Source organism: Dipodomys spectabilis, unplaced genomic scaffold (genome assembly GCF_019054845.1).
Source record: "Dipodomys spectabilis isolate Male_0828 unplaced genomic scaffold, ASM1905484v1 ptg000532l, whole genome shotgun sequence".
In the NCBI taxonomy this organism is placed as follows: Eukaryota; Metazoa; Chordata; class Mammalia; order Rodentia; family Heteromyidae; genus Dipodomys; species Dipodomys spectabilis.
Window position 1 is genome coordinate 1,390,400 of NW_024871209.1, and position 26,278 is coordinate 1,416,677.

At 45.8% G+C, this 26,278-nt stretch overlaps 1 protein-coding gene across 1 annotated transcript in view; it reads left to right on the top strand.

Annotated features, from left to right (window-relative positions):
- Stx18 (syntaxin 18) overlaps positions 1 to 26,278 on the top strand; it is an 85,139-nt gene that overhangs the window by 32,305 nt on the left and 26,556 nt on the right. The window contains exon 2 of the mRNA XM_042670310.1: positions 22,189 to 22,256. Within this exon, the coding sequence (XP_042526244.1) occupies positions 22,189 to 22,256 (68 nt within the window). The remainder of the gene's footprint in view (positions 1 to 22,188; positions 22,257 to 26,278) is intronic.

Here is a 26,278-nt window from a genome sequence, read left to right on the forward strand (position 1 = left end):
TCCGTGTGTGGCCACATTACTGGGGTCAGTAGCATCATGAGCTGTGTTGGCTTACCCAGCTGCTGCCAGTGCCTTTGTTCCAGGTGTTTGATTCAGAAAAGGGCACGTAGCACCATCCTGGGACCGGGCAAGCACTCCCTTTCTTTCCTGAAGTGGAGCCGGAATTGTGCCAGGCAGGTGGAGAAGGAGTCACTGTGTGGAGCAGGAAAGGGGTGGGGGACAGTGTCAGACCTCAGTCATGTGTAGAGAACTCGGCTTCCAGGGATGTCCATCCTCCACTGGCCTGACTGCGGCTCATGCAGACTCCGCCAGGGTAAAGAGCTGTGACTGGGCTTGCAGACTCCACCAGGGTAAAGAGCTGTGACTGGGCTTTCTTCCTCCCCTTGTGTTAAATCACTATTTCCACAATGCAAGTCATCTAGCAAGAACTCAGTGAGGAGAAAAGCACTGATAATGAATACTGGGAGGAAAACTTTCTATGTTGAATTTGACTCCAGATTCATAAGCCTTCTCAGTATCCTTCAAAACTACATAGAAAGGAAATATTTTCATTCCTAGTCTTTTATGCTGTGAGGTTGATTTCATGAAGTTTTTGTATTGACTCAGTAGCCACAGGCTCACTTGCTAGCCACACCCACATAGCTTGCTTTAGAGAACTGTACAAGCAACAAGATTCCATTTAAGTTCTCTGCTAAAATGACTATAGAGTGTTTGGGGCATATGTGTGTGTGTGTGTGTGTGTGTGTGTATACATGTGTGTGTATGTACACACACTTATATGCAGTTTTGATACAATTTAAAAGTGTTGTCATTTGCCTTTTGCTTAGAGACTTTAAAGTGTCTGGCAGACAGTTTTTAAGTGTACAACACCTTGCAGAGGTCTGTGTGTGTGTGTGTGTTTGTGTGTGTGTGTGTGTGCGTGCGTGCGCGCGTGCGCGCATGCGCGCCACATTAAATGTGATGTTTTGCTGCTGAGTTTGGATTAGCAGCTTTACCTCCCTGATACTGTACAGGTTTGTAACACTTAATAGTATCCTGGAGGTTTCAGCCATTCTGCAGAAAATCTAATACAGATTTTTCGATTGCATTTTAAAATGCTACACTTCTCCAAGAAACCTTATCTTCATTTGAGCATCTGGTTTTCTGTGAAGTCATAATTTTGAATCAGAATTTCCAGCTGTGGCATGTCATTTTATAGAGCTTGAATTGAGAATCAAAAACTAGGTTAGGCATTTAAATACCAGAAGTGAATGTTATCTTTCTTTTTATAAAACAGTGTGGCAATTGTATTTAAGTATTTCCAATTTGCAGGGTTATTGTTCCTGATCTGCTCCAAGAGCAGCAGATTGAATAACGGCTAAACAGCAATAAGTGAATAGGTCAGGTTTTGTTCTTCTGCCAATGTCCTCAGATCCTAACCTGTATGCCGTTTCCATGAAAGAGAGCAACGTGTTGGCACTTCCAAGCTTCCAACAGCTTGAGAGGTCATTTCGTTTGATTCCCTTCATTTTCCAGATGAGGAAACTGAGGTCTTATTTTTCCCTGTGTAGAAAAAAAATGATCACTAACGAGAGGTGAAAAGGGCCAGATTTAATCACATTGGAATAATCACATTGTTAACTGTTTTAAAATGCAGTCATCCTGAACAGGCATGGGGGGAGGGAGAGGCCGCTGGCTGGAGTGATTGGCAGCCTCATGGGTGGTAGAGCCTCACCTCGTGCCTAGGTATGAGACATGCTCAGAGGCATGAGAAGCAGGAAGCACAGCAGCAAAATATGTCTCTTTTTTCTTGTAAGTCTTTGTCTTAAAGAATTACAAAGTCAGTTAAAAGTTTAGGGTACAGAAATACTCTGTTATGGCATTTTAATAGGATCTGTCCTTGTGCAAAATTAAAGGAAATAACTTAGTTGTCCAACAACAGAGAAATGAATTGTGTTAATCTAACAATGAAATATTACACAGCCATGTCTTTAGATGAGGTTTTGGTGTTAAGTAGAATAAATGGAATATAGAATTTTACACCGGTTTCACTTATGTAAGGTTGTAATGCATGAAACAGTCACACAAGAGTTTGTTTCAAGGTGTTATCACAAGGTTTGATTTTTGTTTTCCCTATATTTTTTATATTTCCTGTAATGTAAACAGAAAATAGGAGTATACAAATTTCAGTATAACTAAATAGATTTTTTAATAGTACAAGTGATAGAAAAGTCACTTTCAAATCTAGCTGAAATCGAGTGGTGGCCACCTCCACCCTGCAGCCCAGTGCTTGCGTAGTCTCCCGAGCGGCTGCCTCGGGCGCTCCATTGCTGGGGAGTGGTGACCCTCTGCGCCATACACAATGGACCGAAGTCTTAAGTAACCATCTTACATAGCAGTCTTCCTTTCTTTCTTTCTTTTTTTTTTTTTCCTCAGTCCTGGGATTTGAACTTCGGTCCTGAGCACTGTCCCTGAGGTTTTTTTGCTCAAAGCCAGTGCTCTACTACTTCAGCTACTACTCCATTTTCAGCTTTTTTGCTAGTTAATTGGAAACAAGAGTCTCACAGACTTACCTTGCCCAGACAGGCTTTGAACCACGATCCTCAGATCTCAGCTTCTAGAATAGCTAGGATTACTGTTTTGAGCCACCAGCACACTGCTACAGCACTCATTTTATTGGGGTGGGGGAGAGGGATTGAAAAGCCACTTCCTCCATTACACATGCATTGCTTTGTTCTTTACTGTAGCAAATGTGGTAAAGTGTCCACTAGTTAGTGCCTCTGACAAGTTGCTGCCAGGATTCTTTGCCCCGTGGTTATTGAAATCTTCATAACATACTTGCCAGAATACTCTGTTATATAGGTAACCTGATACAGTGCCTGTTCTTACCTGGCTCGGGTTTAATCATTAAGTTGGGTTAGCTATTGAATGGTGAATGTGTGTAGAGGCCAGTCAGTAAATACCTATAGACCTGGAAGTTCAGCTTTAATCTGCACTGGGCTTGGTGGGGCCTGGATCGCTGTTCCTTTGCCGTGCAATACTCCCAAGCAGCTGTGCAAATTAAACGCTGTTTGTCTAAAAGGTAAGCTGTTCCAGAGCACGGTGTGGGTTTTCTTTTGCTGTCAGAATTCTTTGAAAAATCTAAAAATATTTTGAAGTCCTCAATTCCACTTTATAATTTCAAATTAATAACTTCTTACTACTGTAATTTCATACGTTTTATACTACCCCCCAGGAAAAAAAAAGTATTTGCTTACTTCAAATTTCTTATATTGATTTCAGTTGGTCTCATTTCACATTACAATTATGGCTTTCCATTCCACAAGGTATGGCTTAGAGTTGTGTTTCAAATTTGAAATGGGTCGTGCATTAATAAAGCTACTGTTTTTAATTTGTAAGAAAGGCCCTTTTAAGGAAAGTTTGTTAGGCGCTGGGATAGTTTGGAAATGTGTTTGTTGTATAGATTATTAATCCTCTGCTAAGAAGTGGCACCTCTTTAGCTTCTTCATTTGGCTGCATGTTTCGTTTTATTTGCTTTGTTTAAGAGCTTTGGGGTGTGCTGTCTAGGTGAACTGTCTATGTATGACTGTTCCCAAGGGCTTTAAGAACTAGGTGATGCCTTATTCTTAAAGGCTTTGGGAGTAGGAAATTCTGTTATCTCCCCAATACTTAGCTTCTTAATTAGCCCACCTCTCCCCCCGCCAATCTCATCTAGATCTCTCTCTCTCAGTACTCACTGTTTTCTATTTACCTAATTTGGGGGTTGCAAATTTATGCCCATATTGATAAAAATGTTCTTCAATTATATTCTTTGGTGTCCTACCCTAAGTTTCTATACTGTATTGGTGGTTTGGTTCTGACACTGAGTGAGTATTGCAGAACTATTTTCCCTGATGAATTTATTAAGTCTTTGGTTTTTGATTGGGCTGATAACAACATGTGCTTATATACTGTTCTTTATCCATTGAATAGGTGTTTGTTGTCTACCTACTGTGTGCTAACTTTTCTAGTGATCATAGAAGATATATTAGCAGCAAGATTGTCATTGTCTAGAGTTCATTACCATGGCTGGTATAATTACACTGTTGGGCAAAGAATCATTGCAAGTCCCTCTGCTTCTTTTTTGCTGGGAGTACTTCTCTCCAGAAAAGAAAGAAAGGGAGGAAGGAAGGAAGGAAAAGAAGGAAGACAGGGAGGGAGGGAGGGAGGGAGGGAGGGAGGGAAGGGAAGGAAGGGAAGGAAGGAAGGAAGGACTTTACAATTTAGGAAAAAGCAGTACAAATAAATGACAGATTCCTGGTAAGAAACAGTATGTACCAAGGTTCTCCTTTCTGTTTATTTTTTATGGGTCTCATTGTTCTAGTTCATACATGCATATAAAATACTTTGACTTTATTCGCCCTGCATTGCCCCTTCCTTCCCACTGGGACCCCTCTTGTTTAAGCATCTAAAGAGGAAAAAATTGTACAAAGAGAAAAACAGTGTTGCTTTGTTTCCTCATTAATATTACTATGAAATGTGATTTTTTTTTGTAAGTACAAAAACACATCTGTCCATTTTTAGTAGTTCATGATCCAATTCTTTCTCTTTGGCAGAGACGATGCACCCTCAGATATAAACATTGTGAGTACATTCTTGTTTTTTAGAAGGTGATGGTAACATTCCTTTACCTCCATAAGAATAGAACATAGCTGGGTGTAGAAGTGCATACCTGGATTCAGCACTGAGGAGGCAGAGGCAGGATGGTCTCTTAGGTTCAAGGCCAGCCTGGGATCCTTAGAAAGACTGGGTAAAGAGAAGAATAAGGAATATTCTATCTCAGGCATGGTTAATGTAGCTCCACTGGCAGCCCGGTGTGAGCAGGGATTGTCAAAGGCAGTGCTGTGATCTGTGTCTAGAGCACTGCTGGTAACAGGAAGTGCAGACAGGAACTGGAGCCAAGGTCCTGGATTTTAATCCAGTTCTGGTACCTACTAGGTGAGTGACATCAACACAGTACTTAACCGCTTCAAACCTTGGTTTCCTCGTGTGTAAAATAGGGACTGTGAGTTTCCTTACATGTAAAATATTACCAACATAAATGAGTTAGTATCTGTAGGGTTGGATAAAAGGATAGAATTGTGCCAAGTACATCATCTTATTACTTGAGTGCTATTGATTTTTTAGTATTAATCACAGAATAATTAACATTACCTAGATATAGATATATAATTTCCAGGGCCTGATCAGTCAGTGCTGATAGAGTTGAATTTCTTTTCTTCACCAGCTTTCTCTCCCTGATGGTGCATTCTAAACCTCGTAGAAAGCCCAGTCTGTGTCCTCATGCCCAGTAACCCACAGAATAAAATCCGAGGTCCAGTGAGTTTTTTGTGCACATAGACAAGAGCCCAAGCCATGTCCCCTTTACCAATGTAGTACCTAGAGTTGAGCTTTCACCCTAGGCTCCATTCTGGTTGAGAAACTGGCTTTGTGGGATTTGCTTGGTGTGAAGCACATAGAAGCAGGTCCTCGTGTGGTGTGGGTGCTCTGATTCAGCCGTCTTTGGGCACCGGATATGGCAGTGTGAAGGAACCCGTCTCTCCCATCCTCTGTGAGGCCGGGGAGTCACTCCTCCCCACAGCTGCGTCAAGCGAGCCTCCTTTTTTGCATCCTAAGTGCTTACAAAGTTTTAGTCTCCTGCCTGACCCGATGGTGTAAGGCGTCTGGCAGTGAGTAGCCTCCTCCCTTCTCTTTTCCTTGTTTCCAGCCCCCTGGTGTAACAGTTCCATAGCCATGAGAGCATCAGACTGACAGGGCAGTGCTCTGTGTAAGCCTGGGGATGAAATGCTCAAGAGTCTTCAGCCTTTGCGCTGTTTACGAAGTCTGAGCCAGCTAGGTGGAGGTGGGGGTGGACATCAAAAGGGGACCAGTGCTAAGAGCCGGGTGACACAGGAGCACCCCTCCGCCCCCCAGCTGGATCGCACTGGGCTGGTCAATGCTGGGCAGCCAACTCCATGTTCCACGTTTAAGTAGATACTGTATTGCTTGCCTAGAAAGAAAGAAAGAAATTAAAAAAGAGCTGTGGTCCCGAGAAGGGCAAAGAGCGCTTGATGAAGGAAATGTGAGGTCACAGTTCAGCCATAGGCAGGAGGACACTGCGTACTCCCTCGTGGTGGCTGAGGGTCCTCCGTCACCTTCCCCAGGTTCCTGCTGGGGCTATGTGCCCATGTGCAGTGTGGACCTTGACTTCTCACGAGGACTGTCTCCCCTGTGATGTGTGGGTACTCCCGAGATCCCAAGGGAAAGAGTGGGGGGGAGAGGAAGGGAGGGAGGGAAATCTAGAAAGGAAAGAACTATTTTCTTCAACAAAACTCACTTCCTTAAAAATGAATTTCTCGTGTCTTCTGCCTCTGCTCACTACTTGACACGGGCATTCCTCCAGGCCCTGTACCTTTCACACCTGGTGAGCTGTGCGTTGTCGTTTTATAAATGTGGAAACAAGGCAAGGTAAGTTCAGAGTTTGAGAATGGCGGTGGCCACGCGGCTCTTGAAGGAGCCTGCCATGGGTTGAGGCCATCTGTCCCCAGAGGTCCTGCTCAGCCATTTTCTCGTCATGGTTCTCAGCCCTGTCCATCGGGAGACATCTGGCTGCAGAGCAGCCCGAGAAATACACTTTGCAGGGCTCATTTCCGAGGTCGGAGGCTACTCTCTCTGTTTCCCAGTCCTTACCCAGCTCTGTGGTACTCCTCCCAGCCTTTTGCCATAGAGGACATCCAGCGTACATGAGGTGAGGTAGGCCCTGAGGAGAGGGACGCAGTTCCTGCCTGGGCAGGACCTGCTTCCTTTCTTACCTCTCCACACGAGCGTCACTATATTGTAATTTGGTATTGAGAGAGCTCTCGGGTGTAGAAATAGCAGGGAGAGTTAATTGGACAGATCTAGGTTGAACACCAGCTCTACTATGTCTAAGCTTTAGCTCTCTTACCTGTACAACCAGAAAAGTGTTCCCAGAGACACGTGGAGTGAAATTATATGATATGTAGGAACATAAGAATGTGCTCTGTAGTAGGTGGAAATGGATCCAAAACTTTTTCCTTAAGAGTTGGTTATGAAATATCACTTGAAAACACACTATTCCATTTTCAGCCAAATGCATGAAGTTACGGCATTTTGAGAATTGGATAGACTTAGAGAGCTAGAGAAGAGAGACTTGAGTAAGGGTGCTCTGTCAGCTCAGATGTGGTCTATGGGCTCATTCTGTCCTAATGCCTGTCTGTGGTGGGATTGCTTGAGTCAATAGTTCAAGACCAGCTTGGGCAAAGTAGTGAGACCTCATCGCCAAACCAAACCCACACTGCTCACCGCAGGACCCTTGTGCACATGTGTGACAAGTCCCAGGATGACTGCCAACTAGATTACCTGATCCCAGTAGAAAGTTTTGCCTGTTAGATAAAATCCTAACAGGGACCATCGTGAGATGCGAGGTTGAGGAGGGTCAAGGGAAGAATACGTGTTTGCCTGCTGGTTTTGACTGCATGAGAGGAAGAGGAGTTAAACCCAGGAAGCTCCCTGTGAATTCGTGGCCCTGTGAAAGCAGAGGTCTTATGTTTTCCACGAGTTGGGGGTCAGGGAAACCCCTCCATCTGCACAGCTAGTGCGACACTGACATTTTGTCCTCGCTAACCAACACATTGTGAAAACTTTGCAGTGGCATATGATGTCTTAAGGTTATTTTTAAAGTATTATGTATAAGTATAGTTTCCTATTGAGACTTCAGCATATATTCATATAGTTCTAGCATTGTTGATTATTATCATTTGAATTCAGAGTGGAAATTCACTGGTAGATAATGTGCGTTGTTTAACCTGGGAACTAACTGCTGTGACAATGTTTATGAAGAGAAAGGACTATTGGAATATGAATTTCTGACTTCTACCCCACTACTCAAAATAATAATAAACAAATAAGCAAGCCCATACTCTTCACGATAGAGGAAGCGTTTGTAGAACAACCTAGGCAAACCACTGTGGTGTCAGTTAAGCTGTGAAAACTACCAATTGGTATCATTTAGAATTCCTTACTATCCTCTGTCCCTCTCTGTACCTCATTACACATAACAAGATGTTTTGATTTTCGCAGATGCTTATTAAAATGTCCCTGGGCAGGCGTGTGAAGTCAGCCTGAATAATGTGGGCAGGAAATGCTTGTACTTTTTCCCCAAAGCCGGGTTGCTTACAGGAGGGGATGGTGAGTGCGTGGCTAGCATTCTTCACAGGCCGAATCTTGGGTAGCACAGCACTTCTTTTGGCCTGTTCAACGATTTTGATTATCTGAGAGCTGCAGTAGTTGTGTTTGGACTGAAATTCAGTGTTCGCAATACACTCTGTGACCACTTTGCAGAAACTCAATATGTGTTTCATGACCTGATCAGCAATATCTTTGTTTCCAAACGGGCCATTTCAAAAAATATAATAATGAGAATCAGAATGTGGCTGAGTTTTAAAATCATTATGCGGAGAAAAACCTGAAGCTACAGAGTTTAAATCTTATAAAAGTTAATCAAATTTGGTAGTATTTACAGATTTCTTCAGCGTCTGAATTTCCTAAGCGTTGAAAACTTTGACGTTTTCAAACCGTGGGAGAAGGGGTGCGGATGCCGGTGCACATTCTTCGGAAGCTTGGGCAGAAGGGCCTGCCGACTCCCCAGCCACTCCTCCTGCGCTCGAGTCCCCAGGAAACTAGTCTCGGCTGATAACAGGACGCAGATCTGGCCCGTGTCCTTGATCCGAAGTGGCAGCCACCAGGGCAGCTGTGGTGATGTGTGGGTGGCTAGTCACCTTGAAGGACTCATTTCACTTTCCAGTGACACCGTGACTCCCGCTGTGAATGCCACGGGGGGGGGGGGGGGGGCAATCCGGTCTCCTTACCCACTAGCTCTCTACCCCGCTCACACCCAGATAAGCAAGCCCCGCTGGGAGCCCTGCGTTTCACTTTCCTTTCTTAGGAAGTTTCCAGTGACGTACTCGTGGAGCCAGTCCTTTCCAACGGCATTTAACGCTCTGTGCACACGTTCAAGAATCAATTGAATGTGTTCGATTAATTTATCAGAGTGCTACCTCGAGTCCAAAAAGAATTATGCTCTGTGGAAAATTCTTTCTGTTCAAAAGAAGGTCCTTATTTCTAAGAGCACAGATCTGATTTTAATTAAATAAAGAGCACTTTATGCTGTTTTTTTCCCCTAAAGCTTAAGACTAATTTCTATGGTTACTAGGGATATAAATCTCTAGATTGCTTTAAAACAAAGATTTTTGTTCAAGAGAGTTGACAGCTCCCTTTAAGAGAAGCTATTACTTAATTTTACTTTCCTTACTTTAAACACATAAAAATATTTGTAATGATACCCCAAAGGCATCATAAAAATGTAAAATAATTGTACTCTAAAATATCTAAAATTACAGGAAATAGACCTCATTTTAAAAAATGAACCTGGATTCGGGGCCGGGGACCTGGGTGTGATGTACTTCAAAACCAGTCTCTTGTCAGGAGACTTTTGTTTTTAAATGGTTTAAAAAAAATGTTTCCATTGTCAATCGTACAGACTTGAAATATGTTCATTCTGTTTGGAAGTATTTCTTTATTCATTTCTTCGCCTTTCATTTGTTTCATAGCATAGGTGCCTTGGAGTCTCTGTAAGAGAAATTTCTTTCTCTAGAATTGAACAGAACCACTGGGCTTGTGGATTAACTACATCACAGACACTCTGTAGAGTGTTTTAACTATTATTTTTTTAAATACATGGCTTAGCAACATAAATAGTCCAAAATGCTTATCCAAAATGCTCTTTCTCTTTAAGTAGATAATGTTAGTTGATAAATTGTTCCCAGATTAGTCTGAGATATTTTTATGTATGTTGTAGAAAATCTGCAGATTTTCTTAGATTTTCTACTTAGAGAGGAAAAAATATTTACCTTAATATATGAAGCTAATCTTTATCTTCTTTTCAGTCTGTCTTTGGCTGTTTTTGTTAACTAAAATGTTTATTAAGCCTCACATGATAAGGCTCATTTTACTAGGAAAAATGCAAGTAGACATAAAATATGCAGACTGAAGGTGCAAAGGAGCAGCACGGTGCGGGACAGAGACCCGGGGCCGGGCTGTGCCGCCCATCAGGAAGCCCTGCAGAGAACAGCTGCCCTCTGAGGACAGCACAGGCAAAGACCACCGCTTGCCCTCTTTTTTTCTTTTTAAGAGACAAAATTAAGTTGTGTGTGGATATTGAAAATGCTATAAGCTGAATGTTTGAACAACAAAGTAAACATTGATTATTGCAAACGTACATTTGGACCAATTTGCTTTTATCTTTCAAGCAAAACATTTCCCATGGTTTTTGGTGGTTTTTTTATTTACGTGGGGAACACTGTGTGAAAGTATAAATAAGTTTGTGAAAGTCATGATTAGAATTTGATAGTAAACATGCAAAAGCAAATTAGGACCTCTATTAAAGTCAGATGTAACTTTTAATAATGTTTTCTCATGCAGACAAAGGCCTTGGTTACAATTCAAAATAAAAGTTCAGTATGAATTTTTCAATGTGAAGTTTTGAAAATAGATGGGTTAGAGGAGTCTCCTAAGTGCCCTTTCTAATTATGAGCACACATATATATATATATATATATATATACACACACACACACACACACACACACACACACACACACATATATACATATATATATATATATATACATACATACATACACACTTCTGTCTTTAAAACTAAAACATTGAGTTTGCCATAAAGTTGGAACTTAACAAAATAAATATATATGGAGATTATATAAAGAAGGAAATATCAAAAATTACTGAAATGTATCAGGGTATAGGTAAAAATCAGTTGAAAAGCTTAATTTGTCATTTGTTTTAAAAGTCAAATTTGTTCCAAAAGTCACCTCCTGATAGCAAGTGGGTGTTTGTGCTCGGTGTTTACGTCCTGGTTCCTGGGGCGATGTGTATGTTTCTGCCTGGTGGTTTCTGGGGATCTGGGAGTGATCTTGCACAGACATTCGGAAACGTGTCCAGCGCTGGTTCCTGCAGAACTTTGGCAGGATTGCTCACGCATTCTTTCACTTTCTTTTCTTTGGTACAAACTGTCTCCTTGCACACAGTCGTTAGGGGTCAGGGTTACATTTTAGTGACTTTTTTAGCACACAGATCAATAGAGATTTTATGTAAAATTCACTAATAGATTAGGAAGTTTTTTATATATGGAAATTTTTATATATGAGTTTTTCAGATCCTTTACCTAATTAATGACCTAGGGGAAAAAAACTTCTAAAGAATTTAAATTGTATATACTAGTTATACTTTTAAAGCTTTCAAATAGAGTTTGGGATCTAAAATCCAAGTATAGGTCCCAAAATGTTTTTTTATGTCCAAGTAAAATAATAATTCTTAAAAGTAACATAAAAATTCTCACAGTCGAGGTCCAGAGAGTACTGCTGAGGACCAAAGGATTATTTTTCTAGTTTTTCTTTCTAGCAAATATGGCATTAGGAACGAAGTATAGGATTGCGCAGTGCCGGGCGCTGAACCCGGGGACCCGTGCTGCCTTGCATGTGCTCTGATGGCCGTCCCGTTGAGCTGCCTCCCAGCCCTTAAATCTTACCTTATTTTGAGCATTTTAATAACAGTGCATGTTTAATCAGACAAGTGGTCATTTCATAAAATGTAGCAGTTTCCAATTTGCTACAGTTTCTTTAAACTCTAGAAGCCACTGAGTTAAGATGGTGTTGTAACTTACTCCCTGAAATAGTATTTTCTGTCTTGGTGTGTTTGTGTGTATGTATTCAAGTCCTCTTAACTTTCATGCCTTATTTAGTCCACAGGAGACCATAACGGGGGAAAGGAATGTGTGTTTTCTGAAGACATGGAGTGCTGCAGCAAGGCTTTGGAGTCCGTTGCATTACTGCAGTGTGCTCTGCATGTTCCCCGCTCTCTTACTCGAGGGGTGCCTTTGGAGACCTGCTTGTATATCTTGTTACCAAACCTGTTTCTCAGAGCTTCAGGATAAAAACGGATATTCTTTTGCTTATGTCTTTACTAAAAGGAAAAAGTCACTTTGAACGGAGCAGAACCCTTCTGCTCCTGGGGTTAGAAAGGGATCACAGTTTTCTGTGGAGTATAAATTATTGGCCCCTATCAGGCCATATAGGAGTTGAATGTCCTCCCTTTGTGCCGCTCATAGTTGCTTTGGCCATTCTCGTGCTGATGTGAAGCAGAAGCTGAACAAGGTAACAGTTCTGATGGTGAGATTAGAGGTAGCCAGGCAGACTGTCTCCTGGTTGTTAGAGACAGACCCTTGTAAGCCCAGGCCACCTCTCCCCTTGTTTAGATATTACTTGCTCTTTTGAGTTTCAGATTACAGGAGCAATTGATCCGCATGACCTATCTTAAGAACTTTAGCTTTGCAGTGGAAACTTAAACCAAATGTATATCCTCAAGAGACAAATCATCTTAAAACAGGCTGTCGTCATTTTGATGTACTGTACTGTTTGCTGGGGAAGTGTGGTGGAGAGCACCCCCTCCTGGACAGAATTTGTATTGCTGCACTGGATTGGTCCATGTAACAATTGGTCCATGCTGATGCTGGTATATGCAGGATTATTCCCACCCCCCCATCCCCCCCCATGCATGTATGTGTGTGTGTTGAACCACATTCATGACCACAGTTCGTTAACCTGAGCCCCAGACAGCTAAGAGTTTCTGAAACTCAAAATGGGAGGCAGGATGGTTTGTGTTTGTTTTTGTTGTTTTAGATCCATAGCTTCTGTCAGTCTCAGAGGTATCACTGCCCTTATAAAAAGATCCAAAACTATGCTTTAGATATTTGGGATTCTTTGTAAGAATCTTTCCTTGAAGAATTTAAGTAAAAATGTATAATCCTCCTAGAAAGTGAAACTCCCATTTGAGTTGTACACTACTCTTTGTTTTTTTATTTTTTTATTTTTTGGTCGGTTGTTGGGCTTGAACTCTGGGCCTGAGCACTGTCTCTCAGCTCTTCAGCTCAAGGCGAGTGCTCTACCACGTGTGTCACAGCACCACTTCTGGTTTTCTAGTGGTTTATTAGAGATAAGAGTCTCACAGTTTCCTGCCCGGGCTGGCTTTGAACTGTGATCCTCAGATCTCGGCCTCCTGAGTAGCTAGGATTACAGGCATGAGCCACCGGCGCCCGGCTACACTACTCATTTTTAATATATATAAAAACAAGTTGGAGGTGAAATTTGAGATTTTAGGTTTAGTAACTGAAAAGTAAGAAGAATGGAGTTTCTGCAGGGTTCGCTTCAGATACCGCCACACCACTTACTGACTGGACAGTGCGCTGCTTACTTGCCCGCACCTGTCTCTGACGGGCCTTCTGTTCAGGTACTACCACTTGTAAAGCCATTCCTATGTAGGGTCGCCTGGCCACTAGGACAGTGTGTCCAAATTAGCTGCCTTTTACACATTGTCATGCAGACCTTCTGTTAGGTATTTTTGTGTGCCTTTTTTGACATATGACTTCTTAAAGCCAGACTTTCCACAGTTCTGTGGCTGAACAACTGTCGGTCAGATAAGTTTGACAAATGAGGCTCCCAAGCCCTGGGAACCTGAGACTCACGCTGGAGAGCATCGACAGGAGAGGAAAGAGCCTGGCCTGTGAGAGGACAGGCCGCAGGAGCTCTTGGCTGATTGATCATCAGACATCGCCGTGGAACCGCTGGGCTGGGCTGGACTTGGGGTGAGGAGTCTTGGTTCAGAGCTGTGACTGACGTCATGGAACTGGCTCCCAGTTCATGTTCCTGGACGTGACACCTGCTCCCTTCCTCCAGGCTCACCAAGGCTTCTGCTTTCAAGACAGCACAGGGGATAAAGGCAGGTTGAGTCAAAATGGAGTCAGTCGGGTTGAAGGCCCCATGGTCCACTGAAACCTGATGGCGGGAGAGCTCTCCTTGGATCTGGGAGATTCCAGTGTTGGACCCGAGTTGGTGAATAATAAGGAAGTTCCTGCTTCCATCTGAGGCTAAGCCGTCAGTCAGGGATTTCCATTTGTGGCTGCTGCCTGCTTGGGAACTTGGAAACTCCTATTCTGCTGGTCCCCAGCATGAGCTGCTGCTCTGCATTATGGGATAACAGCTGGTGCTTCATGAACAGTAAGGAAAAGGCCATGGCATCTAGAAATCTGGGGTGGATGATGGGAACAGTTGTCCTTTGGAATTTCCACTTGTCACAGAGTGTGTGCAGCTTTGTTTCGGGTTGGATCAGGGTGAGCCCAGGATGAAGAAAGAGACGTTGGGGGGACTGCACACCTGCCCGTGCCGGCCATGCGTCTGTGTTTACAGACATGATTCTCATCGGCCGCTTAGACGTGCTTCAGTGGCGTTGCCTCAAGTGTGCTCCTCGCCAGAAAGGCTGGAGAGAGGCAAGGCAACGGGACCAGGTCATCTGGCTGTGAAGGGCAGTGGTGGGAGCCGAACCCCAGGCTGTCGGGCTAAAATCCATCCTTTGCACACTCCCTCACCCAGCCTCGAGGCCAGGCCGGGCTGCCCAGGCTGGGACCTTGAGCTGACACTGCCAGTCCTGTTGGCCTCCTCCCTCTCTCCTCCCGCATTTCCTCCTTCCACAGTACACCCAGCCCGCCCGTCCCACGCTGAGCCTCACGTATTTGTCAAGTGCACGGAAGAGAAAGCAGTGATTATTAATGAGCACAGACAGACTCACGAAGCCGAAGCCGGAGCATCAGAGCGTCCTCCCAGCCCCATTGTTTGCTTTGGGTTGGGTTGCTAGGCAGGGTAAGGGAGGGGTGGAGTGAATTTGAGTCCAGAAAGCAATAATTAGTAAAGTCTCTCATCGTATTTGTATAGAGGAAGCCTTTTAAAGATGGACTGTCAGGAAGGCTGGAGGTGTGGTTCAAGGAGTAAATGCCTGTTTAGCAGGCACAAGGCCCAAAGTTCAAATCTCAGCACCATCAATAGATAAACAAACAACTATCAGGGCATCTGTTGCTTCAGACTTTTTTTTTTTCAATCCTATTCTCTTCCATTTTATTTATTTATGGTTTCTAATTAAGATATATTTAATGGAACAGTGATCAGAATTACAGAAGCCAGGAAATGGCACTGTTTCCCGTGCTTCTGGGAAAGGTGCTCTAGTTGAGGTACAGTCCTCCTGGCTCCTTGTACTTCTAGAGTGGCATGAGGAACCCCAAGTCCGGAGCAAGAGAGGCAATGGTTCCTGTGGCACAACGTGAGTCCAGGCTGGGAGGCACAGAGGGTGTGAGAGGTCCAAGCACGGCGCTCGGGTAACAAACAGGACCAGAAGCCACAGTGCAGCCTTGGGTGAAGCATCTGCGACATCAAGTGGAGGCAAGAGCGAAGCCGAACCAGGTTCTCCCAGTGCTGAGCGGTGACACGTACTGGGCAGGCACGCTAACCACCAAGGTGCACCCGAATGCTCTGAACCTGATCCGGGGGGAAGGAACTGACCCCACGGGGGCTGTGGGCTCCTCAACTAGGGGTTTCCCAGTCCTGCTTGTCTTGAGATCGGGGCAGGGGGCAGTCAGCCACTTGTATTATCCTCTGTGCAGCCCCTAGCCAGTGCTATGCAACCAGAAAGGTAAAAATAGTAAGTAGGAGCTGCAGGAGGAGGCAAGGGAAGGGAGGAAGAAAGGGCCTGTGTGCCACGCAGGAGGGGAAGCGGCTCCTTAGGCAGATGTTTAACAAAGTGAGGCAGGGCGGGTGCCCTGTGGGCATAGCAAAGAACGTGGTGGATGGAAAGGCAGTGTAAAGGAATAGCCAGGGGCTGAACTGGCCGCCATCCGCCTCAGAGGTTAGCATAGGCAGAAAAGGTAACCAGGGAAGGCAGGAAAAGCCGCTATGGGTTTAACAGAGCAACCTGGACAGCAGTGTTCTGGAAGCCAAGGGAGGGGCTTCCAAGGCCTGCTAAGGAGCCAGCTGTCCGCACCAGGACCCCCTCCTGCAAGGGGCCGGGCTTGGACACCGCCTGCTGCGGCTCCGGTGCCTGAGTTCTGAACAGTTAACTCAGACTTTCAGTCATGGATAGTGTGTATTTTTCAGTTAAGATGGAAGAGAGCTTAACTTTGGAATGTAGTAAGTGGGCTGTGCATTAAACTCGGGAACACGATCCTTGTGAAAATCATTTCAGCTTATCAGTCGCTGGCAAGCGTGTGTGCAGCGGCGGAGGTTCTGCCCGTGCCTCCGGCTGCCTGCCACGCAGAGCAGCTCGCGCTGCGCTGTCCGCTGATTGAAGGAAGGAGAATAATGATTCTGTGTTACTGGGAACTTTTTACAATATGCCAGAGAGACCTACTGGAGTCTCTTTAATCTTGAACAATGCTTGCTTCTTGCAGAGGCAAATTATGCAAATCGGTACTTAGTGTTTCATAATCAATCAGGTCTTTGTTGGAAGTGTTGTGAATGCCAGCAGAACAGAATTCCTGTCATCCTGGCCCGGGGAGGGGGGAGGAAGTCAAACCAGTGCTGTGATCAGCAAAAGACACTCGTCCACTGCTTTGAACTCACCCACTGCTAAAACCCAGCCATTCTTTGAGAAGAATCCCACCGTTTTGTCCAGGGCTTTGCCTTACAGTTTCTCTTGCTTTGGGTAATTGACAAAGTAGCCACGAAGGAGCAGCTCACCAGGCTGTTGTGTGGGGACACTCATAAACAAAGCCGGGTCTGCTGCCTGCAATGGCAGATGGCAGCCGGCAGCCCCCTCCCAGGCTCCCTTTGTGTCCACTCTGCTCAGAACAGTGTTTCATCTTCCTGGACTCCCCCAAAGTGCACAATACATGTGTGTAAAACAACGCCGTTCCAGCTAAAGCCACTGCTGTATGGTTAACCTCGAGGACTCCTTTGATTCCAAATCAAAAAGAAGGCACCAAAGAAAATGTAAAAAAGAAAAAACCCTTGGAGGAAAAAGTGGCTATTTTTCCATGAGAGCCTGGTACTGCTTCCCCTTTGCTATCTATGCTGCCATCTAGTGGATAGTGGGGAGTGTGCAGGTGGCTTGCCATGTTGGCCGTCCTCTCATACTTTCTTGTTCTTTTGTGAACTCCGAGCCTGGTGCCTGTTGCTTAACTTTGTCACTCAAGGCTAGTGTTCTACCACCTGAGCTACAGCTCTACTTCTGTTTGCTGGCTAACTGTACACAGGCGTCTCAGAAATTTCCAGCCCAGGATGGCTTTGAACCATAATTCTCTAATCTCAGCCTCCTAAGTAGGTAGGCACCTGACTCCTCTTACTTCTTTCTCTTTTTTTGCCAGTCCTGGCACTCGGACTCAGGGCCTGGGCACTATCCCTGAGTTTCTTTAGCTCAAGGCTAGCACTCTACCACTTGACCCACAGCACCACATCCAGCCTTTTCTGTTTATGTGGTACTGAGGAATCAAACCCAGGGCGGCTTCATACATGCAAGGCAAGAACTCTTACCACTAAACCACATTCCTAGCCCCCTCTTGTTATTTCTTGAAGGCGATAGGAAACCAAATCAGTTTAGAGCATTAAGTAATCGTAAATGTCTATTTTGTGCTGGTATGTATTCCTGTGCGGCTATGTTCGATGGACATGTAAACAATATAAAACAAATAGGTGACATCACTTTGCATTTACAGGGGGCCCTTAATATGGCCTGGGAGTCAGAGAAGGCACTTAAGAGCCAGACCTGAAATCCCTAGGAGCCAGGAGTAAGTCAAAGACGAGGATTAGGACCTGGGGAAGATGGCTGTGAGCCAGGAGAAAGCAGGAGGAAGCTATATGTGCACAGTTTTAGTCAGGAAGCACCTGGAGGATTTAGCCTTTCTTTTTAAAGCATTTCTAATTATAAATACTGTGCCTACTAATTGTAAAATGGCATTTAGAAAATAGTAAGGAAGCTGGGCGCTGGTGGCTCACGCCTGGAGTCCTAGCTACTCAGGAGGCTGAGATCTGAGGATCATGGTTCAAACCCAGCCCAGGCAGCAAAGTCTGTGAGACTCTTATCTCCAATAAAACCGGAAGTGGCACTGTGGCTCAAGTGGTGGAGCGCTAGCCTTGAGCTGAAGAGCTGACGACAGCACCAGATCTAGAGTTCAAGCTCCATGACTGACCAAAAAAAAAAGAAAAAGTAGTAAGGAAGCAAAGCGGGGGGATTTGGGTATGAAGCGTCCTCTTAGAAGGCTCCTAGTTGCAGACCCAGGCGCTGGGGGCGCTGTTGGGAGATGATGGGGTCATGTGGGTGCAGCCTTCATCAGTGGGTTGGTAAGCTCCCAGCACAGTGAGTCTACTTGTAAGTCCATCACAGGCATGTGTCTGAAGACTGTCCCTTATCCCAGCCCCTTTCCAGCCTCTCTGCTTCCTGGCTGCCATGAGTGTCATGCCCAACCACCGAGATGTTCAGCCTTGCCACCAGCCCCAAAACAGGGCGCTGAAACCACGAGCCAAACAAAGTAGACAGTTCCTTATGATTTCCTGAGGTCTCCAAGTCTTGCCACCAGACACCTGTCCGTGTTCCCATGTTCCTGGTGCCTGTGTGTTCTGCTTTGAGCAGGCGCTTCATACGCGAATGGAGTACACGGCAGACGCTTCAGACACCCTTGGTTTTGCAGTTTGTCCCGACTAGGCTCCGCAGTGTACTTGTGTCAGAGCAGATGCACCCAGTACCAGGCCTCACAGGCTCACTCAGAGGTCTTTCATTCCCGCACAGTAAAACATTTCTGTATGGAAGGACAAGTAGTAATATGTATATCTTTTCTTCTCCCTGTCAAACACATTTAATACAGGCACTATATCACTACTGCTTTATAGCCAATTTGCTTTCATGGCATGTCTTATGTGGAGAGTTTCAATGCTTTGGTGACTTAAGCAGTGAGCCTTATTAAAATACTGCCATTAGCCAGCCTAATGCTGGTGGACCAGACCTGAAATCCTAGCTACTTAGGAGGCTGAGATCTGAGGATCAAGATTCAAATCCAGCCCAGGCAGGAAAGTTCATGAGACTCTCATCTCCACTTAACCACCAAAATGCTGAGAGTGAACCCGTAGCTCAAGTGGTTAGAACACTAGCCTTGAACAAAAAAGTACAGGGCCAGCACCGAGGCCCTAGACCAGCTCACACACAAAAGAAAATACAGTCATCTAAAAATGAAGTCACCTTGCCTTCAGAAAAAGAAAGGAATGAACCAGATGAATACCAATAGTTTTAAAAAGGAGTTTAAGTAACTTGTTTGATGACCTATGAAGCTAGTGCAGGAGCCACATCCTGGCTGGGCTGAGAGTGTGGCTGTTCGCGCTGCGTTGTCCCGGAGCTTCAGAGAGGGTCGGTGCTGTTCGCTCTGCATTGTCCCCTGGCTGCAGACGGTGTGATCCGTTCTGTTAAAAACAACCCCCAGAAAAGTGTGGAACTAAATCACTCGATTGTATCTTGCGTGCGATTTGGTGACACCTTGCTTGCACACCTCTTACATTATTTTTTCCCCAACAGACTTGAGAGTCAGGTTTCATGATGCAGCTTGAGTGAAAACAGGAAGGAGGGACATGGGAAGGTGGAAGGAGCGACACAAGGAGATGGGCCATGGACCGAGCCCGTGTCTGAGCTCTGTCTGAGCTCTGTGTGAGTTAGTAGGTTCAGTGAGGTTCACTTTCCCAAACTCCACAGTGAGAACCGTCCTCAGCGCCCAAGGCAGGGTCCTTGGGAAGATCAGAAGTGCCTGCCCCGGCCAGACTCAACTATTGTTTGTCCACTAAGTAAATGAATATGGCTGCCATATTATTTTTGTCTTAATTCATGCCTTCAAACGCCTTACGGCTCTTTCTGAACCTTAATAGTAGCCTAGACACTGTGGGAAACCTTAGCTGAACCTCGCTGGCCCAGTATGTCTCTCTGTTGTGATAATAAGTACTGTTGTGTATTTAGACACAGGATCTGCCCACACACATTTGCTGATCACCTTCTGGGCCCCCTGGACCTAGAACACCAGGAACGCCCTGCAGACTTGCACTCAGCTCATGGTGTCGCTGATGGAGAGGAGGCTAGGTGGGGCACACTGGCCAGGCAGGGTGAGGCCCAAGTAGGTGGTGGGTAGAAGTCCCTTTAATTTCAGAGCAAAGTGAAAAATTAGGCCGCCTTGGCATGGACAGAAAAACTTTGTGGAAGATAAAAGATCAGCAGACTTTCTGAGGCTGGGCCTCGTGGGCATGTCCGGAGGACGGGGCGGAGGGGGGTGGGGACACTCCGGTGAGCACTGGGCAGAGCACAGACACCCTCCACCACTGGCTGGCCTCTCTTGCCTTCTGAAACACTCTGTCCTTGGCAGCTGTGTCCTGAGGTTTCTTCTTACCTCTTTTTCTGCGTTCATTTTTGAATCTCTAGGTTCACACTCAACGTGTGACACGGATAGATGCAGTGGGCCATCACAGGAACAGCACTCACACCGATACTGTTTTGCTCATCCACGCGGGCAGGTCATCAGGAGGAGGGAGATCTATTGTGTAGGAATCAGTGGCTCTCTGGCTCTTTTCTCTACTTCTGCTCTCAGGGCTGTGTTGATGAACCTATAGCGTCAGCCTTAAAATCCACCTCTGGAACACGTGAGAAGGAACACTTGTCTGTAAATGTCAGCTATTTAGACCACAAGAAAGGAATTAGCATTTATGGAATTCATGCTGTGTCATTACCAGGCCAGTGTTATCTCTACAGTCCTTGAAGTCATCTCTTTCAAAAAGCAAATGGTGGCAGGCGGTGGTGGCTCACGCCTGTAATCCTAGCTACTCAGGAGGCTGAGATCTGAGGCTCAAACTTGGAAGCCACCCTCTAGCAGCAAAGTCCATGAGACTCTCATCCCCATTTAACTACCAAAAAAGCTAGATATGCACAGAAATGTAGCGAACAAGGGCAAAACAAATGCAGCAGTGGCCCTCAGTAGACACTGTGTTGAAAATGAACTATACAACTCCTGGGTAGGAACAGGAGGGAAAATCTGGGAGAGAGGAAAGGAAAGGACGGCTTTGCCTGGAAGAGAGTGAAGGAATGGATGACATTGTCCAAAAAGAAATGTACGCATGCTGGGCGCTGGTGGCTCACGCCTATAATCCTAACTACTCAGGAGGCTGAGATCTGAGGATCGCAGTTCGAAGCCAGCCCAGGCAGGAAAAGCTGTGAAACGCTTATTTCCAGTAAACCACCAGAAAACCAGAAGTGGCACTGTGGCTCAAGTGGTGGAGTGCTCGCCTTGAGCTGAAGAGCTGAGGGACAGAGCCCAAGCCCAGAGAAAGAAAGAAAGGAAGGAAGGAAGGAAAGAAAGAAAGGAAAGAAAGAAGAGAAGGAGGGAGGGAGGAAAGAAGGAAGGAAGGAACTCATTACCTGACTTGGGAAACTGTAACCCTCTGTACATCACCTTTATAATAATTTCAAAAAAAAAAAAAAAGCTGGAAATAGAGCTGTGGCTCAAGTGGTAGAGTGCTGGTCTTGAGCACAAAGGCTTAAGGACAACACCCAGCCCCTGAGTTCAAGCCCCAGGACCAGCACAAAAAAAAAAAAAATCAAATGACAGCAAAGTATAACAGGCTGCTCTTGGGCTTGGTGGGGGAGGGCTCGGTACTAATGGGAGTGAGGAGAAGCAATAGAGGGCAAGTGAGACAGAGTTCATGTACTTTAGACGCATGTATGAAATGGAACCGTGATACCAAAACAGAAGAGGAAGAAAATGGAACGGTGAAACCTGCTGCAATTGATTTGAGGGAGCAGGACGGGGGGGGGCGGTGTTGGGTGATCAGGATACATGTATGCATGTATGGAGATGTCACAGTGAACTAAACAACTAGCATATGCTAATTTCATAAATCTCTGTTTCTGAATCATAGACCATATCAGTTAGATGTAGAGGAACTGTTAACTCTGGACCCAGGAGAGTTAACGCATGATTGACTATATGAGAGTCAAAAACTAAAGTGAGCCAGATGTGGTAGTACCTGCCTGTAATTCCAGCTACTTGAGAGGCTGAGACAGGAGGATCAAGAAGAGTCCAAGACTAGCCTGGGCTACCTAGTGAGACCCTTTCTCAAAAACACAAAAAAATTAAAACCAAATTTTTGTCACGTATAGTTGCAAAATCTTTTCTGTTGCATACTGTTCTCCATTAACTGAAATGTACAACGTGTTATGTATCTCCATAACCTTTGCTTTCTTTTTTAACTTTAGATTTCTCACATTGGCAAACTGAGAGATTTTCTTCTGGAACACAGAAAGGATTATATCAATGCTTACAGGTGAGTGTCTTGGGTAACTGTCTCCCCTCTGTGTCTGCATCCCATTAGCTTTTGTGCTTGTGTTGGACTTTTTGGAGCTGTAAAGGGTTTGGCAGTAAAGCAGGGCTTCCTGAGCCAGGGCAGGCTCTGCTGCGCCTGTGTCCCCCAGGCCCTGCTCTGTTGGCTCTGTAGGTTCCTGCATCTTCTGGCCCATGACGCTTGTCCCCACATCTGTGCCTGGGGCTCCAGCATGACGGTAGGGATTGAGCCTGGAGCACTAGGATTCCCGCCCCTGGATTCTGTGTCCCTGGGCCATGCTTTCCCTACCCGTTCAGACCTGCAGGCTGCCTCTCTTCCTTTTGTCCTCTAAGCCCACTTTGGCTTGCCCTTTATTTCTTAGGGTACTTTTACCAAGTCCTACTAGTCATCATTTAACGTGACTCACGTCATGTCCCAGGCTTCTGGTGGCTAGGGCCTCTCTCCATTCGGTAGCCGTGCTCTGTGTGAACGTGACTTGGAGATATCACTGCAAACACCCACTGCAGTCAGCTAGCACGCAGTCAGCCTGCACGCCGTGGCCCTGACCTCACCACAAGCCCACCTCCCAGAATCCCTCCCCAGCCACACGGCTGCAACCCGCCTGGGTCCTGCTTCGGGGCACATGAGGTGGCGGTCTTCCTGTCCCACGGCTCCCCTCCTTGATCAGGGGAGTAAACTTCCTGACGCTCTCCTCCTGCGGTTAGCTGTCCTCCCTGTGTTCCTGTCCCATCACTGCCCACCTGATTTCCACAGCTCTGGGAGCTGTGGCTCTTCCATACCCACGGCTTCTGAGCCCTGACCTATTTCCACCTCAGGTCTGGCACACTCACTTTCTCTGTGTCACGTAACTGCCACCTATCAGGCTCTGCCCGCTCTCTGGACCCCAGGCTTCCAGGGCCAGGTCCGCCTCCTGCACGTTCGTCTTTGGTTTTGTTGAAACCTTTGAAAAGTGTGAGAACCGTCCGTCACTCTTAGATTGTAGAGAAGCAAGCTCGTAGAGTCTACAGGACCCTCAGCCTCCTCCCCAGTCACCGCTCAAATCAGGAAGTTACTGAGAGTCGTTTCCATTCGCCACTCTCCAGAGCTAACTCTTAACTTCTGGTCACCAAGTCCAGGACCTCTCTTCTCACGGGGAGCAAACTCATGTGCCTGCCTTCTCTCAAAACATGCTTACTTGATCTTTTCCCTGTATTTGTGCCTGTGCCTTGCTACTGTGCTAATTAACCTGATTTGGCTATTCATTTATATGACAGGGATATGTGTTGTTTGTAGCTTGAGGTTATGACATGTAGAGCTGCCGTGAGAAGCATACATATGTATTCATTTCTCCTGAGTAGATCCCTGGGAGTGAAATTACTGTGTTCTGCATATGTCAGTTTATGTGCATGACTTAGAAACTCCCATGTGTGGTTCAGTACCCGGTGGTCACATTTTTTTCCACAGTGACTTTACATACCCAGTAGCAAAGTTGTACCATATCCTTGCCAGCATTGAGTAAGGAAAGTCTTTTTTAAACTATTTTAAGTAAAAGTATAAAATGGTATCTCATTTTCTAGTGATAATGACCTGAATACCATTGGTAGCCTCTTCTCAGTTCTTCTGCCTGGCTAAAACCTTTGACCTGTGACTACTATCAGTCTCTTGGAAATTTGTACCCCCTTAACTCCCATTACAGAGCAGCTGTCCCTGGTCTCCCTGAGTGACTGGTTCCAGATCCCCTGGGAAGCCAAGATCCACGGATGCCCAAGTCCCCTCTATTAAATGGCAGTATTTCAGCCTTTCTTTCATATGGACATTGACCGATCTCTACACTGCTTGTAATACCCAGTACAGCACGAATGCTGGGGAGGTGGTTGTCACTGTGTGCTGTGTGGATGAGGACTAGAAGAGAGTCCATACATGCTGGTTTTGCGCACAGTCACTTTATCTGATATTTTGGTGCACACTTGGGAACACATGTTCTGGCACAGCCAGCCAGAAGTATTTCCAGTCCTCAGACTGCCTCGCTTGTTGCCTCTTGTCCTTCTTTTGGCCCTTTTGTCATTTATGTCCCTACTTTGCCATTTCTGTTCCTACTGTGACTGCCATGCTCATTGGTGATGGTTGTTATTTTTATCTTTGAGACAAATAGCTGAGAGCAACTTAAAAGAAGGAAAGACCTATTTGGCTGAGGGCTCCAGTCTGTGGTCTGCTTTCTCCATAGCTGTGTGCCCCAGGTGAGACAGCTTCCCACCTCCTGGCAGCCAGGAGACAGAGACAGACAGGAAGGGAATGAGACAGACCCTTCCCAGACATGCCCCCAGGAAACAGACAGACAGGAAGAGAATGAGACAGACCCTTCCCAGACAGGCCCCCCCAGGAAACAGAGACAGACAGGAAGAGAATGAGACAAACCCTTCCTAGATACCCCCCTAGGAAACAGAGACAGGAAGAGAATGAGACAGACCCTTCCCAGACACGCCCCCAGGAAACAGAGACAGACAGGAAGGGAATGAGACAGACCCTTCCCAGACACGCCCCCAGGAAACAGAGACAGACAGGAAGAGAATGAGACAGACCCTTCCCAGACATGCCCCCAGGAAACAGACAGGAAGAGAATGAGACAGACCCTTCCCAGACAGGCCCCCCGGGACACAGAGACAGACAGGAAACAGAGACAGACAAGAAGGGAATGAGGCAGACCCTTCCCAGACACGCCCCTAGGAAACAGAGACAGACAGGAAGGGAATGAGACAAACCCTTCCTAGACACCCCCCTAGGAAACAGAGACAGGAAGAGAATGAGACAGACCCTTCCCAGACACGCCCCCAGGAAACAGAGACAGACAGGAAGGGAATGAGACAGACCCTTCCCAGACAGGCCCCCCGGAAACAGAGACAGACAGGAAGGGAATGAGACAAACCCTTCCCAGACAGGCCCCCCGGGACACAGAGACAGACAGGAAACAGAGACAGACAAGAAGGGAATGAGACAGACCCTTCCCAGACACCCCCCTAGGAAACAGACAGGAAACAGAGACAGACAGGAAGGGAATGAGACAGACCCTTCCCAGACACCCCCGTCTACCTGCCACCCCTGTGCTTTGCTTCTATTCTGCCCCTGCTCACATTGCCTGGGAAAGACGGATATGTACCTGATCTTTTCCACCAAGCTTCTCGTCACCAGTGCAGCGTGCATGGCTCACCATGCAGGCGATCTGTTAATTCTGCAGATCTTTGTGGGGTGCTTCCACTCCTCATGGGAGGGAGGGTAAGAGGGTGAGAGCGGGAGGGAGCACACTTTGGCCGGCTGTTTCTGAGGTAGCCTTCAGCTCAGCCCACACGGGCAGAGTTGGATGCTTTGATGGGGGTCTTGTTTCTAGCTAGCACTTCCTCGGCCACCCTTGCATCTGGTGTCAGTGCAGCGGGTACTGTGGGCACACCAAATGCATCATGTGAATTGGGGGCAAAGGTGAGTCAGCCATAGATGACCTCCCTGGGAGCATCCTTCTAGGATTTTATCTTTATGGAACGAGGTGTTTGTGCTTCAGAAATCTTCCTCTCAAAGTTAAGAGAATACAAAAGAAATCATATGCTTTCACCAAAAAAAAAAAAACACACTTTGCAGGAGTAGCTCATGCCTGTAATCATAGTTACTCCGGAGGCTGAGATCCAAAGGATCAAGATTTGAAGCCAAGCCAGGCAGAAAAGTTCACAAGACTCCATCTCTAAAACAGCCAGCAGAAAAGCAGGGCTGGGGGCATGGCTCAGGTAGTAGAGTACCAGCTGAGCAAGCATGAGTCCTTGAGTCCAAAAAAAAAAAAAAACTTCATATAAATCCCCCCAAAAGATAAAATAATTATACCCCTGGTGAATGTTAAATAGTTACTAAACATCATTTTGTACTTTTAACTACATTTGTAGTATTTTGAAGTGCATTAAACTAATTATCTTGGTTCAAATCATAGTTAACACTAGATGGCAGTGTCTTCATTTCTGAAGGTGTGTGCACAACCAATACTAATT